The 15,265-nt window shown below is 37.2% G+C and overlaps 1 protein-coding gene across 1 annotated transcript in view; it reads right to left on the minus strand.

The window, feature by feature from the left end:
• LOC120525034 (solute carrier family 2, facilitated glucose transporter member 4-like) overlaps nucleotides 1–15,265 on the minus strand; it is a 105,782-nt gene that overhangs the window by 27,469 nt on the left and 63,048 nt on the right. Inside the window, exons 3-4 of the mRNA XM_039746978.1 lie at nucleotides 10,529–10,689; nucleotides 2,482–2,606 (exon numbers count right to left, since the gene is read on the minus strand). Of these exons, the coding sequence (XP_039602912.1) occupies nucleotides 2,482–2,606; nucleotides 10,529–10,689 (286 nt within the window). The remainder of the gene's footprint in view (nucleotides 1–2,481; nucleotides 2,607–10,528; nucleotides 10,690–15,265) is intronic.

Raw genomic sequence — 15,265 nt, forward strand, 5'->3', positions numbered from 1 at the left:
TCATAAAGGTACAGGGTCAAACTTCACTCCAAGTTTACTTAATTATCTTAAGTGCCTTAGCTAACTTGTCAATGTTCAAAGAATCTTTTGTGTCATGAATGTGAAGGGATGTATGACAGTATTATACATTTATACAGTATATATATTTATAGTCACACACATGCAATTAGGAGACAGAGTATGGGCCCAAAAAAGAGTAATTGTCTGCTGCACTGGTGGTTGTCTCTGTCAGATAATGCTTTCTCTCTTTCCTCCTCTGCAGGAAGTCCTGCCTGATGACCTGACTTTCATTCCCGATGCTCATGACCTCACTTCCTGTCCTGGCTCTACTGACCTAATTTCCTCCAATAGCCCTATATAAACCCCATTTTGTTCGGTACCATTCAGTTCTATATTCAGCTCTGTCTTAAAAGACATTGTTTTGCATTTCAATTGCTTATTTTTGCAAGTATATGGGGTGGCTACCCCAAACCTTTTTCGTTCTCTTTGTGATTTCTTCACAATATACATCACAATATATGAGGTCTGTATATTAAATAATGAAACTGTGTTTCTATCTCTTAAACAAAGCAGTGAGAACTGATTATGAGCACTTGCCACACAGTTTTAAACCTGTCCAAACCAGCATGACAAATGACAACACTCTCTGCTGTTAAATTGATTACCAATCACCATTTATTGTAGTTGTGTTTCCCCTTGTGTGTCTGAATCATGCTAATTTTAAAAATTGAACAACGTGTCAATTTTGAATTTTTATGAAAATTGAACAAAACACCAACAGAATCTTCTCAAATGCTTACTGAGGCTAACGGGGAAGACTGCATGTCTTGTGTGCGTGTGTTTTTACTAAAATGAAATCAGCACCTTTTGAGTCAGTGGATGCAGTAAAGAACTAAAGAAGAAAACATCAGATGTCTTGAAATAGCTGATAGAAACTGATCTGCTCCACGCCTTTGACCAGTGGAAACCAAGACTGCATCAGTGCGTAATTGTGAATGGGGTGTACATCAGAGGGGACAAGCATTAGAATTGTTATATAAATAAAAGTGACTTATTATGTCAGTCTTGTTATTTAATGGACAGACCTCGTATATACATATTGGCAAGTCTTATATATTACTAATACATTTATAAAACTAAGCAATAATCCATCCATTTTGTATCCACTTTAAGGTTTGCAGGAGCTCTGCATATCGTAACAGCATGGAGCACAATGTGGTAACCATCTCTGGATAGGGTGCCAGTCCATAACAGGACACACACAAACATTTCTATGAAGTTCAGCCTAACACATGCCACTTTGGGAGGTAAGTTGAAAGCCACATTATCCAGAAAAAACACATGCAGATATGGCGAGAACATACAAGCCCCACACAGGAAATGCCTTAAGTGGGTCTCAAACCCAAGAGTTCTGAAGCAGCAGGGCTAAACACTGACTGAGTGGCACAAGGGACGTCTGTAATAAAGGCAGTACACAAAATAAGCTTTGTTTTCTGTGTTTGGTTAGAAATGTTTAAAAACAGGAAGGTACTTAATGACCTCAGACATGACTCTTTCTCTCTCTCACTCTTTATTGTACATGAATGGGTTTTCCGGCCTACAGGATTGCCTGCTGAATGTGAAAGCCACTCTGTTCACAAACAACAGCCACCTTGTGTCTTCAATTATTTTGTATGTTCAACCATTTCAAGATACAGACACCACATTGCCTTTGAAGGTACTGTATGTTTATAAAACAAAAACACAGAAAAAACAATGAACTGAATTCCAAAGCACACACTTATAATGACTGGTGAGAATTCAGAAAAGAGAAATAACAAATTTTAAAATACTAGACCATTCATAAATTTTCAGTCTGATATTGTATTCTGCATGGTGATAGGAAATGATAATTTACCTGGGGGTGAGTAGGGGGTGAATTGCAGGAGCTTAGGGAAAATTGGATTAGCCATCCATACAGCCACATGTAAACATCCATGCAGCAGGTTCACCTAACCTGCCTATGATCCTATTATAGCACAGCTCTGTGCTGGGGCAGTGCTTTAAAATGGTGTTGTTTGTAGGATAGCACTATATAAAGTAAAAGGAGGTCACTCACTTGTTTGCAGGAGGAAGCCAAAGTTCATGGCAGCACAGTAAGGACACATATTATCTGCCCATTCTGTTCTGGCCTCATGGTTTTATTTTTGCCTCTCTGAGCTATTCTACTTTGGTGCAAATTCCTTGCATTGCTTCATGAATCTTCTAAAGCTGTTTGCCACTTGTGAAAATATGAAAGGCACTATATAAAATTATTAATCAGCGGAACCCAAGTTGGACACCATAGGTTTAGCAACAATAAGTGCCTTTTCAAAGGTTGCCAGACGCACCTAGCAATATTTCAACACTTGGAGTTTAACAACTATGAAAGCAAAGAGCAAATAGTAAAGTTTAAGACTGAGGCAAGCAGCTGTGCAAAAGAGGAGATGGAGTTTTACCTACCAGAGTACGCTCCAATCACAAAGCGACCAAGAATCAGCATCTCATATGAATGGCTGAGCTTGGAGAGACCCATCAGAGCTCCACCTATGAATGCCATCAAGTTGTTGATAAGCATGGCTCTCTTCCTGGGGAAGGAATAATAATTGAGTAGAGGTTAATGGCACCTGGCAGACACTTTGACCGAAGCAGTAAAAGTGAACATTCTTATAGTCAAAGTTACTTATGAGAACCTAATAATCAAACTATGACTGGAAGAACTGGGAACATAAATTAGTATATATGTTGCTGAAACAAAGAAAACAAAATGTAATGGTGCAAGGAGACTCCAGCTACTGAGCTCGGAATATAATATAAATGCTTTTAAATAAAAAAATAAATGAAACAAACAAGTCACTTTTGCATTAGGGCAACCAGGCAAATTTGGATCTATTGGCATGTTCCTTTTGTGGACACAACAAGCTGGACCTGCTGTATTCAGATGTTAAAGTTTTTAAACGTAAACCTGTGGTACGCCAGGACAGGTCTGACCATCTTACTGTCACCTACAAACATGCTATTGACAGTAGCAGCTCATTATTCAAGCAAGAAATTCATGTGTGTTTGCATTGTTTGTTTATTATATATTTTTTTATTTTCTAGAGTTTTGGTAAAGTTTTGATTTTCCCATTTGGACAAATAAAGTATATCTAATCTAATCTAAAATAAGGTTAAATGTTGGATATAATTGTACCATAGTGCTGAATCTGCAAAGATCACTACAGGCAGTTGAAGGTCTGTAATGTACTGTGTGATCTTTCATCCTGTAAGTATCCAACTTGGCTTCCCTACCTGTTCTTCAAAAATCTTTATTTGTCCAGTATTTTATGCTATGATAATTTTTATTGTAATAAATTATGCAGGCATTCCACTATCCAAATTGTTGCATGCAGTGCCATATTAATTGGTATAGCAGTACACTAGATTTAATCACTAGGGAAGACGATTCTGTTTAAAACAGCCAAGAGTGGATTTACGACCTGTGATGGTGCTGATATGTTGAGTTTCGTTTGAAATAGTGGCAGGGCCAAAATGACTTGAATAATTAGTTAAGTGCTAGAGTAATAGCTTTTGTTCTTAGGGATGGTCAAAGAGGCCAGGAGATAGGCAGTAGCACAAAAATCAAAAGGATCTGACAAGAGACAAAAAAGACACCAATCTAATCCCTAATTATTCTTCATTTTTTGAAGTGCTCCTTACCCTTAGGGGTCACATAGTCATTTAGAATGAAGTATTTTGATATACTTTCCGCATTAAAACATAGCATTCATCATAAATAAACATCATAAAGGGTTAATAGATGTCGGAAACCTGCTCAGGCGTATCAGGAAACCAGATAAAGGTCAAGTGAACAACAAAATGTATTCAAAGATGACTAAGCGATGACTAAGAAATCAGCAGATGTCCTATGAACAACCAGAACAGACAGTTGTTACATACACAAAAATTTCAAGGGTGGTGGCTCAACCCAAAAGGTATAAGAATAAGAATATAATAAAACAGACTTTATTTTATATAGATCATTTGGTTGTAAACTAACAAACCAACCAGAGTAAATGTATGCAGTGATTGACATTATTATGTAAATTCAGTTGCATATAAATTAGATCTACACCCTTAATATTTCGACCCTTCTCATCATGTTGTAATAGACTGTTGTAAAGAATGGCCCCTCCTCAGCTTGGTGCTGTGGGATGTAATAAATGACACAGATGGACAAGCTTTTCTCCCTCCTACCTGATTACTGACTCTAAATATTTTATCAGATTTATCCTGTTAGAGGATATGCTTCTTTCTTTAATTAAGATGTCAATTTTTACCACACTGTAATCTCATTACAAGGTTGCTTCAAGTTTTTATCTAAAGTCTAGAAAAATTGTCAAGTGTACAGCCATCTTTCATAGTGGCCATGTAATGACATCAGAAGCTGCATGTCATTTGCTCACATGACTGACAATGGGAACTGTAGTTACAGACCACATGGTAGAGACCATGGAAAGCAGTGCACAAAAGTATAGTGACCAATAGTAAACAGCAGGTGGTGTAGTGATTACACCATGGAAATAAAAATCGGTAACACTTTAGTTCAAGTACTGCAAAAATGCATCTCTGATTCAATTGGCAATTAGAGCATAGCAGTCACTGATGCTGTAACCTTACTGACTAGTTTTGACAGACAATTTTAGACTTTGTTAACAAAAAAAGAAAACCAGTAGCCACATTTTTAGTTTGACGTACGCTACCTACAATGCACTAACAAACAGTGGATTCATGAAATATTCAGCCCCCTTCATGTTCTGCACACTTTACTGTGTTGCGGATTTAATTTAAGTGGATACATTTTCCATTTTTGACCCCTAATCTATACTAAGTAACCCATAATAACAAAGTGAAAACATGTTTTCAGAAAGGTTTACACATTTATTAAAAAACAAAAACTGGAATCTCACATTCATGTAAGTACTCACATCCTTTATGCCTTTGTGTGCAGAATGTGTGCAGAAAGTGAAGGAGTCTGAAAAGTCCACTGTAGCCTATATGATCTGAGTTTCTGTGGGGAGTATTTTTTTAGATCTGTGTACTTGCACAAATGGTGCTAACATGGATGAATGTTACAGGTGTACATTTTTTCATGATAAAAATTGAATTACGTATATAATCCAATCATTTTCTTTCATCAACCCGGTGAGGTGGAGCTCTTGCTTCTACTGTCAAGCATCTGCCTGTTGGTATATATGGAGTTTGAGTGGGGTGCTACATCTGTCACACCATATTGCAGCTGTCCTCAGGTTAGTTCAAGGAGTCCAGAAAGGACAAAAGTTCAGTTGATATTGTTTTTCAGTATGTGTACAGACCATGAAAGTTGGGTCTTATGATCCTTCTTACATTTTAGGTTTTAAGGAGGAGGTGATAGAAAGGATAACACACAGATAGATGGGGTTTTGGCAGCCAAATATTCATAGTGGCAACACTTTTTGATCGACTCTTCTTATTATTGTGAAGTAGAATTCAACAACTACTGTACTTTTCACACACGAATAAGGGACTTGACTATCTGCATAATTACTTAACAAAAACTCGATAACAAAAAAAAAGTGACTTAACTAAAACTTCCCTCATGAGACAGGTTGGTTTTAACTTATTAATGGCGTGTTGCCACAGATTCGCACATTGACTCACCCCTGCCCCAAAACATCCCCTTCACTTCCATCTAATTCCAAACACACATCCATTCTGTATTGGGTCCAGGAAGGTCTGGTTACCCACATATCACATCATTTACTTTTAAACATTTCTCATATAGTGTGTCAATTAGACCAAGCTCCTTCATTAAGGATTTTTTTAATACACTTTGAGGTCCCCTGGTTTAATAGAGCAGGAAAATTACAGTGATTGTGGGATTTAGAGCACTCTGAGCACCGGCCCACCATGACCCACTTCCATTAACAATGGCAACTCGTGACCCAGTAGTTGAGAAACACTGAGATAGTAGATATAATCCTTATCTGTTGGCAGACTTTGTAAATGGAGACTAAAAGGCACACAGAAGAATTTTAAGATTTGAAGAAAAAATTTAAGGAAGTTCTGTTACATTAAAATTAATTCTTTATCAAAAACAAGGGAACCAAAAGTGAAAGTAATATATGAGAGATTGCTCCTTCACAATGGGGATTAATGGAATGATTTCAAATCTTATAAACTAAAATATACACCAACAGGAAAAACTAATAACTATCGGATGATATGGTGGCACAGAATCTAGTCTTTCCGCCTCACATCTTTAAAAAACTATCTAGTCAAGGTGGTGTGGTATATGCATACTTCCCTTGTCTCTTTGTAGGGATTCTCTAGGTATTCCATCTTCTTCCACCCTTTTAAAGAGAACAATTGTGACGAGCACAAGCCATTCAGCCCAAAAAGCTAGACTGCCCAAAATACCATCAAGATGAAATATGAAGTTCCCTAAAGTCCTGCTCTCCACTATAGTACTTGGTAATATTTTCAATGTGTCTATGGTGTTTTGAGTGAAAAAACAAAAAACCTTTCTGTAAAACCTGCCCTTAAAACGTTTCCAACCATGTTGCCTGTGTTTGCAGAATGTATTCTAAAATGACATCTGGGATCCACTGTACTAGTTCCTTTCATAATTTTAAATACTTCAATCATATTTCCGCTTAATTTCCTTTTACATAAATTGAAAAGGTTCAACTCCAGTTTCTCTTTGTAGTTCATACCTCACAGTCCCCAAATCAGCCTAGTCGCTCCTCTCTAGTCTTTCTTTTGGGTTGCTGTCTTTTTTGGAATCTGGAGACAAAAACTGAACACAGCACTCTATTTGTAGCCTCACTAGTGCTTTATACAGTGCATCCAGAAAGTATTCACAGCGCATCACTTTTTCCACATTTTGTTAAGTTACAGCCTTATTCTTCTTATTCTTATTCAGCCTCAGAATTCTACACACAACACCCCATAATGACAACTTGAACCTGCTTTCCTTTAGTTTCTTAGATATCTCTGCTGCTTTTTTTGTACTTTCCGATGTCTTATTCTGTCCTTTTTTGTAACTCCACACACCCATGTCACCATTCTCATTTCTGCCACATCCAACTTCTCCTGCACTCCGTTTGATCCCCAAGTTTACACTCCACACATCATTGCTGGACTTACAGTATCATGGTAAGACAATGTTAAATATACATAATCAATTTTCACCAGAGAAATTTACTGTAAACTTGGATGGAAAAAGGTTCTTACCCCTTTAAGATTTTAAAATGATGATATTTGACCATAATGTTCAATTGTGAACATGTATCAAGTTTGAGTTTATCCTCCTGTGATCATCATGCAATGGAATTCTTACTTGGAGGTCTCCTCTGACTAGTTACAGTAATACTGTACATCACCAAACACACACACACTTAAACAGAAGGTAACATGCATGATTATAAACTATATATATATATATATATATATATATATATATATATATATATATATATACTTACAACTTAAGCACAATCTCCTAGGATTTGTACTGCACACATTGTGATATACAGTTGTCACACATATGCATGGTAAACAGTTTACAGGCTCAGATACTTGTATTTTCCCACTGGACCAGGGGTAAGCACTGTCCTCTAACCTTTTCTCCTTTTCCCATGCAGAACAACAGAAGATACCTCAGGTTAATCCCTTTTCTGCTCCTCAGAAGTCGCCTTCTAATATCGTCACTTCTTCTTCTGCCCCTCAAGATCCCGCCTTATCCTGATGCAGTATCCTCTTACCTCTTTCTGTCTGTTGTACACATATATCAGCCATGATGTATCCTTGGTCATTTCTGTCTGGAGCTCATGTCTGTAAAGATCTTCACTTACATTTGCATTTTCGTCAGTATATGGGGTGGATCCCCAAACCCTTTTCGTTGTCCCTTTGTTTATCTTATACAGTATAACCTAACATCCTATTGGCCTTCTCGATCACTGTCTTGATGTTTTCATATTAGAGGAAATGAAATCTCTCAGCTGGCCTGGTGTGAATGGAAGCATGAGTGGGGAGGCTTTGGCGTCTTGTATGGAGAGGGACTTTCTGCTTCTGGCCTTTTACTCTCAGGATAGGCTCAAGTACTCAGCAACCCTGACAATAAAAAGTAATCTTTCAAAAAGTATGGTTAGTTTTAACACCTGGAATGTCCTGTCGTTTCTTTCATCCAGGAATCCTTTTTCAACTTCCTTAAAGAAAGTGAAATATATTACTTGTGTTCTTAATTTTACACTGTGGGGTGGTGGCTAGGCCATTGGTTCTTAAACCTCAAGACCACCAGTTCATGACATTCTCCAGATCTTTTTGTCACTCTAAGCAAATCACTTAACTCTCCACTGCTCTTTTTTCTCATATTTGTCACAGTGAGAGTATCTTCTAAATTTACAATAATAATGATCAGTTAGATTACTAAACATGCTTAATTCAATTCAGGGTCAAAGAGAGCTGGATAATCACAGATAGGAATAAACTCTGGAAGGGATGTCAGTCGAAAAATCTATGAGAACAAAGTAAGAAAAATCTGTACTGGGATTCAGGCCCTGTGTCATTAAGTTCCCTGGCATCAACATGCAGTGTCGTTCCCCATTAAAAAAAGAAGTGTTTACAACTTACATTTGATTCATCCACTATCTATCTATCTATCTATCTATCTATCTATCTATCTATCTATCTATCTATCTATCTATCTATCTATCTATCCATCCATCCATCCATCCATCCATCCATCCATCCTAGCTTTAAATCCACTGGTGCCAGTTTCTGTGGATTTTGCATGCTGATCTCCCATTTCCAAAGATGTGTGTTGATTGTATATAACTAGTGCCCAGTGCTGGATTGAGAAGGTTTAAAATGTGTGTAGAAAAATAGTAAGCTATTTTGTTAATGAACTTAATTATTATTATATGAGTGCGTAGAAACATTGGAATGTTCTTTATTGCTGCAATAGCATCGTTGAGTCACTAGGTGGTATATTTACCACAAACATTTTTTTAGGTGGGTGCTGGAAGACCGCTGTAGCTGCTATTAACACCTGAAGTTGCTTTTAACATAAATACAAAAAAGTCTGTAGGTAGATATACCAGAGTTAGATTCTTTATTCTTCCAAAATGAGATATTGGGGATTTTTTATTAGAGGAGAATAACCATCCTCCTGTCCACCTATTTTCCAAATCTACTTTAACTAAAGCAGACTTCTAATAAGCTGCAGTTTACAGGGCCCAGGACAAGAAAACAAAACATGGAAGTGATTCCAGTTGATTGCAAGATATACTCAACCACCCATGTCGGGTGAGTACCAAACCAAAAGTGTGGGAAGAAACAGCAATACCCAAAAAGAAATGTGCAGCCTTGAGAGAAACATTTAAACTCCACACAGACCAAAACTAAGCTAGGACTGGAAGATCAGTCTACTGGTGCTCTGACTACGCAGCATTAACTTCTGTACTACTATGCTGCCCAAAGAACAACTTCTTTTATATATTTCAGTGAAATGATCCTGTTTTGTAATTAAGAACTTCATTAATGTCTTAGATTAAGATTTTGCTGTTTAATTTGTTACATTTTCATTTAAAGCAGATATGTGGTGATGGGCATGAAATTAATTAGACAAAATGATCAACTACTGTGTGTAGTGCTGTGTGTCATGTTTGTGTCTGCTCATTGTTAATTTATTTATTTCAATATAAACCCCATTTCCAAAAAAGTTGTGATACTTTCTAGAAACGCAACAAACACTAAAATCTGTAATCTGATAATTCACTTGAACCTTTATTGAACAGGTAAAAGTGTTTTTTCTGGCAAACTTAATTCTTTTTATTAAACATAAACAAATTTAGGAATTGATGCCTGCAACATGCTCCAATAAAATTGGGATAGAGGCAAAGTAAGATTGTAAAGGTTATTATGTAAGCAAGATTTAACTTTTTATTGACACTTTTAGAAAGTGTCACAAGTTTTTTGAAAATGAGGTTTGTACCTGGTCATGGTGAGCAGGAAGCAACACTCAATGAGATGCCAGTCTGATGCAGGGCATATTCACATATATACCAACACCGGTTATATTTTGTGATGCTAATGAATCTAACGTGTACATTGAGGAAAAAAGTAAGAAATACAGCATGGAAATGGGGAAGTCATGTGGACAACACAAAATTAAGGCCTTAAAAAATTCCGAAACAGTAAAAAAGTTCATCCTGACAAGCAAGCAAAATATAAAGTTGAAAAACCCAAGAATGGATAAATTCATAAATATTTTTTTTTATTAAAATGCTCTTTTCTGCCAATTTCAAATTTGAAAGCGTAGGAGCAGGAAACAGAAATGTGGAATAAAGATTAACAGACCTGGGGGTACTCAGTAAAACAATATCAGAGCCGTTTTACTCATTTTAAATTAGGGTTTGAAGATGAATGGATGGATGGAAGAACAATTAAACAAAAGCAAAAAAAAAAATAAAATAAGAATATCTCAGACCTGCCCAGCCATTCAGAGATGATGCCCACACAGAACGATGAGATCATGCCACCAATGGAAAAGATGGCAACTGAAAGAGACCAGAGGGTGGTCAGTGTTGAATGAGGAATGGGGGATCCATAGCGTCTCATCCATGTCTCATTATAGGACTGTTCAATGATCTAGGAGGTGGGGAGAAGACAGACAGGAAGATGATTCTTAAAGAGGGAGCTTGAAGAAAGTCAAAATTAGTGTCAATTTTTAATTAAGATCACATATATAGTTGAAACGTTACTATTTTAATTATTTACTTATTTTAAATAATATAATTAATAATTTTCATTCTACAGTTTCAAACCTTAATATTCAGTAATAATAATACTTCTTTAGATTTATGTAGTGCTTTTCTTTCTACTCAAAGTATTTTACATAGTGAATGAGGCACCACTTCAACCATCGCTAATGATGGATGATGAGACGGCAGCCATTTTTGCACCAGTATGCTCATCACACATTAGGTGTTAGGTGGTGAAATGGTGAGAGAGATAGTCAATTAGAGACAAGGGAGGAATTAGGGGAACAGAAGGTTAAGGATGAGGTGGACATTTTAGCAAGGGCATTGGGATACACTCTACTCTTTTACGACCACAGAGAGTAAGAATCTTGGATTTAGCTCTCATCCAAAGGACGGTGCCATTTTACAGGTCAGCGTCCCTATCACTGCACTGGGGCAAATGGATCCACACTCAGACCATAAGGTTAGTGCCCCCTGCTGGCCTCGCCTTCCAGGAGCACCCTGAGCTGTTTCAGGTTGGTCTCCCATCCAAGTACCGGATGATCTGTTCTGAAGTGCATGTGGTATGTTTGACTACTGTAGCAGATGTTTCATTTAATTAGCTAACAACATTATTATTGATTGAATAGTGTGCTGCCCAATCACTGCTTACTACATACACTGAGAGAGAGAAGAATAGCTCACTTTCTGTTGACATGGTTGAGCTATTACTGCCAAGTCTACACAACAGGCAAAATATCAAAGTATTTTTTCTTTTTATTGTAACCCAATTAAATGTGTGGTTCATAAAACACTTTCTGGTGTTGCCAGTGAATACCTTATCAAAAACTATGAATTAAATGGCAGAAATTTTAATTTGCTAACCAGTAATTATTATTGTCCAATATGCGTGGAGCAAAAAAATTGAGTTAACTTTCATGAACATAACTATGTAGTTGGGCTTAGTCAGGAACCTGATTATTTTCAACATTTATTATGTCTTTTAGAATATATACAGCAACCCCATGTCCTTAAATAATGTGATCTATTATGTTAACCATTGAAGTACTGTACATACACCATCTTTTAAGTTGGAAAACATCCTTAGAAAACAGCACTGTGCTGATGGCATCAAGTCAATTCTAAGAAAGCATATCAAGAAAAAAATATTCAAAACACACCAAAATAAACATCTGCAGGGAGACCACAATACCGCTGGATTTTGATGGACACATGTTAAGACCATGCTTGCTTTTTCCTAATTTTATAATTCTCATCTTCCCTACATTACATATTTTTTATGTAAAAACTCATTACTTACCTTCTGGAATCAAAAGATAACATTTAGTTCAAGGAGGTCTCACTCTAAGGTCAAGTCAAGTTTATCGTTACGTGTATTCACTACAATGAGGTCCTCACTTGCCTTTCTCCTCAGAATAGTTGACAACAAAATAATACCAAGAAAAGACACAAACACACACAACAAGAACACATAGTATGTGTAGCAGAAAAACAAAATGTGTCCTTGTCTGTTTTATTATTTTTGCATGAACTTGTTTGGGGTGTGTCTGCTCCATGCAATTAAGATATTCTGTACTTATAGTTTCCTGTGAAGTTACAAGAGGAGCGATGAGATAATGGCAAATAAAACTTTTTTATTTTGTTCTCAATAAGAATTTATACGTGAGAAATTCACGTGGTTTTGTCTGAAAAGTATTAGCAAAAGAGGTCTTATTTTAGGAGTGTGTTATAGATCTTCCAGTGCAGACAGTAGTTTCAATGCAAGTTTATAATGGGGATATTATTAGTCATTGGGGACTTTAACTACCTAAATCTTAACTGGGATAACTTTGAAAATAGCAGAGGACAAGAGGAGTTTTAGACGTAATCAGTGACTGTTTTTTAACATAGTATGTTAAAACATCAACACTGGGTGAAGCTTGTCTGGATTTAGTATTTTGTAATATTTAGGATAGAATTGGGGATGTAGAGGTGATTGAAACACTAGGGTCAAGTGACCATAATATAATACAATTTTTATTGTTCTGGAAGAGTGTGGATGCAAAGCCTACAACTGTTAAGTTTAACTTCATTAGGGCAAATTTTGAGCAGATGCGGCAAAAGCTAAGGAGGATGGACTGGGATAAGCTTTTAAATGCAGAGACAGATGAGGAGCAGTGGAACAGGTTTAAAAATGTTTTACATAGTAATACTAATACTAATACTACTAATAATAATAATAACATTTTATTTACATAGCACCTTTCGCAGACACTTATATAATGCAGGGCAAGTACATACCTAAATTTGGAATTAATAATAAATTAAAAAAAAAACTCCGCAGTTGGTTAATAACTCTGACTTCCTGAGGTTAATAAAATATTCATCAGACAGTATCTCACCGGTCCTTACATTACAGTATACCCTTTTAGTGACTCCCTAAGTTAAGCCAGGTAGGGCGAGTTGTCCAGTCCCGTGAGGGGTATTGTCCTTCCAGACAAATCATAAGGACCACATGGTTTATGTTGTCTGTCAAAAACAGAAGATATACAGTCCGTAGAGGTCGCATCCTGCTCAGAGTGATTATGCCCCGGGTTCTTCCTTGAGGTTTATAGGTGCAGCGCCTCCAGCCATGACCAAGTCCCTGAGACTTTAAAATATCTGAGGTCTGCTGCTGAACGTTTTGCCCTGCAGACTCAAAAGTAGGAGGGAAAAACTGACTTGACATTCTGCTCTGAGAACTTTAGTTTTAGTTTAGCCCTTATAGTTCAGACTCATCGGAGTAGCTGAGTCATAACCATGTGACCCTAAGGGCTATTGTGCTTGAGTGTTAGGAGAACCTGCCTTTCTAGGAGACTACTATTTTCTACTTTGAGGTATACAGGCATTCGGGGATGCTCTATATGTTAATGATCAAACCGTCACTGTCTGTATCATTTTTAAAATCTTTTCTACTAGAGATAAGTTAAGAGACTGAAAAACTGAGACGCTGACATTAACAGACTTTTTTTTGCAGTACCGTCTTTTTTACCTGACTCCTCAGTATGAATGGGTATTTCTCTGACTGGCAAATTAGCCATCACAACTTGTTCAATTGTCGGAACTGCAGCTACTCGATTCCGTTCACTTACATCCGGGTCCCCTTTGCTGTGCATTCCCTTATGATATACTATACAGGGTTTGTTTACTTGTACAGCCTTGGTACTCTTACTCCTTAATCCAGAAATGCCGATCGACTGCTTTGAGCGGTGCCCTTGCCATTTCCTTGATCTCCTTCATTGCTGTTCCTAAATGGTTTAATATTGATTGGAATGTTTTTAGTGGCTGTAGTAGCTCTTCCAGCTCCTGGAGATCAATTCAACTTTTCACAGACTTGTCTGATTACGGGCGGAACTTAATTTTTCTCTGGTTATTCTCCACTTATTCATTTGGAAAACACTGCTCTCATGTATGCTCAGTCAAGTATTCCTCTGCGCCATGGGAAATTCAGTCCAGACGTCCCTTTATCTGGACAGTCTGTTGTTTGTAGATGGATGCAGAATTGGCTCAGACAAAGGAAACAGAGAGTTATGGCTTGAGAAATCCTATCAAACTGGCTGACATTAAGAGTGTTCTACAAGGGTCTGTGCTAGGGCCACTGCTATTTTTAATATATATACCTGTAAATGATTTGGCCAAGGGTATAAGTAACAAGCTTGTTAAGTTTCCAGACGATACCCAGATAGGTGGATTGGCAGATAGTCTGGAATCTGTTAAATCATTATAGAGGGACTTGGATAGCATACAGGTTTGGGCAGATTTGTGGCAGATGAAATTTAATGTAAACTGTTTGAATACACAATGGGAGGTCTGAAAACCGAAAGTACCCCTTATGAGAAGGATTTAGGAGTTGTAGTGGATTTGTCTCTATCAATTGCCAGACAGTGTTCAGAAGCCATTAAGAATGCTAATAGAATGTCAGGTTATACAGCTCCCTGATGTGTGGAGCACAAGTCCAATGAGGTTCTGCTCAAGCTTTATAACACACTGGTTAGACCTCATCTGGAGTACTGTATACAGTTTTTGGCAACAAAAAGGCCATAGCAGCGCTAGAAAAAATCCAGAGAACAGTGACTAGGCTGATTCCAGGGCTACAGGGGAGGAATTGCGAGGAAAGATTAAAAGAGCTGAGCCTTTACAGTTTAAGCAAAAGAAGATTAAAAGGAGACATTATTTAAGTGTTTAAAATTATGAAGGGAATAAGTACAGTGGATAGAGACTGTTACTTTAAAATGAGTTCATCAAGAACACGGGGACACAGCTGGAAACATGTTATGGGTAAATTTCACACAAATATTTGGATGTTTTCCTTTACACAGAGAACCATAGACACTTGGAATAGGCTACCGAGGAGTGTGGTAGACAACAGGACTTAAGGGACTCTCCTTTTTAGAAACAGATGTGTGCCAAATGCTTTTAATCTGTTTAATTATTCTGGGATCTTT

This window comes from Polypterus senegalus, chromosome 3 (assembly GCF_016835505.1).
Source record: "Polypterus senegalus isolate Bchr_013 chromosome 3, ASM1683550v1, whole genome shotgun sequence".
In the NCBI taxonomy this organism is placed as follows: Eukaryota; Metazoa; Chordata; class Cladistia; order Polypteriformes; family Polypteridae; genus Polypterus; species Polypterus senegalus.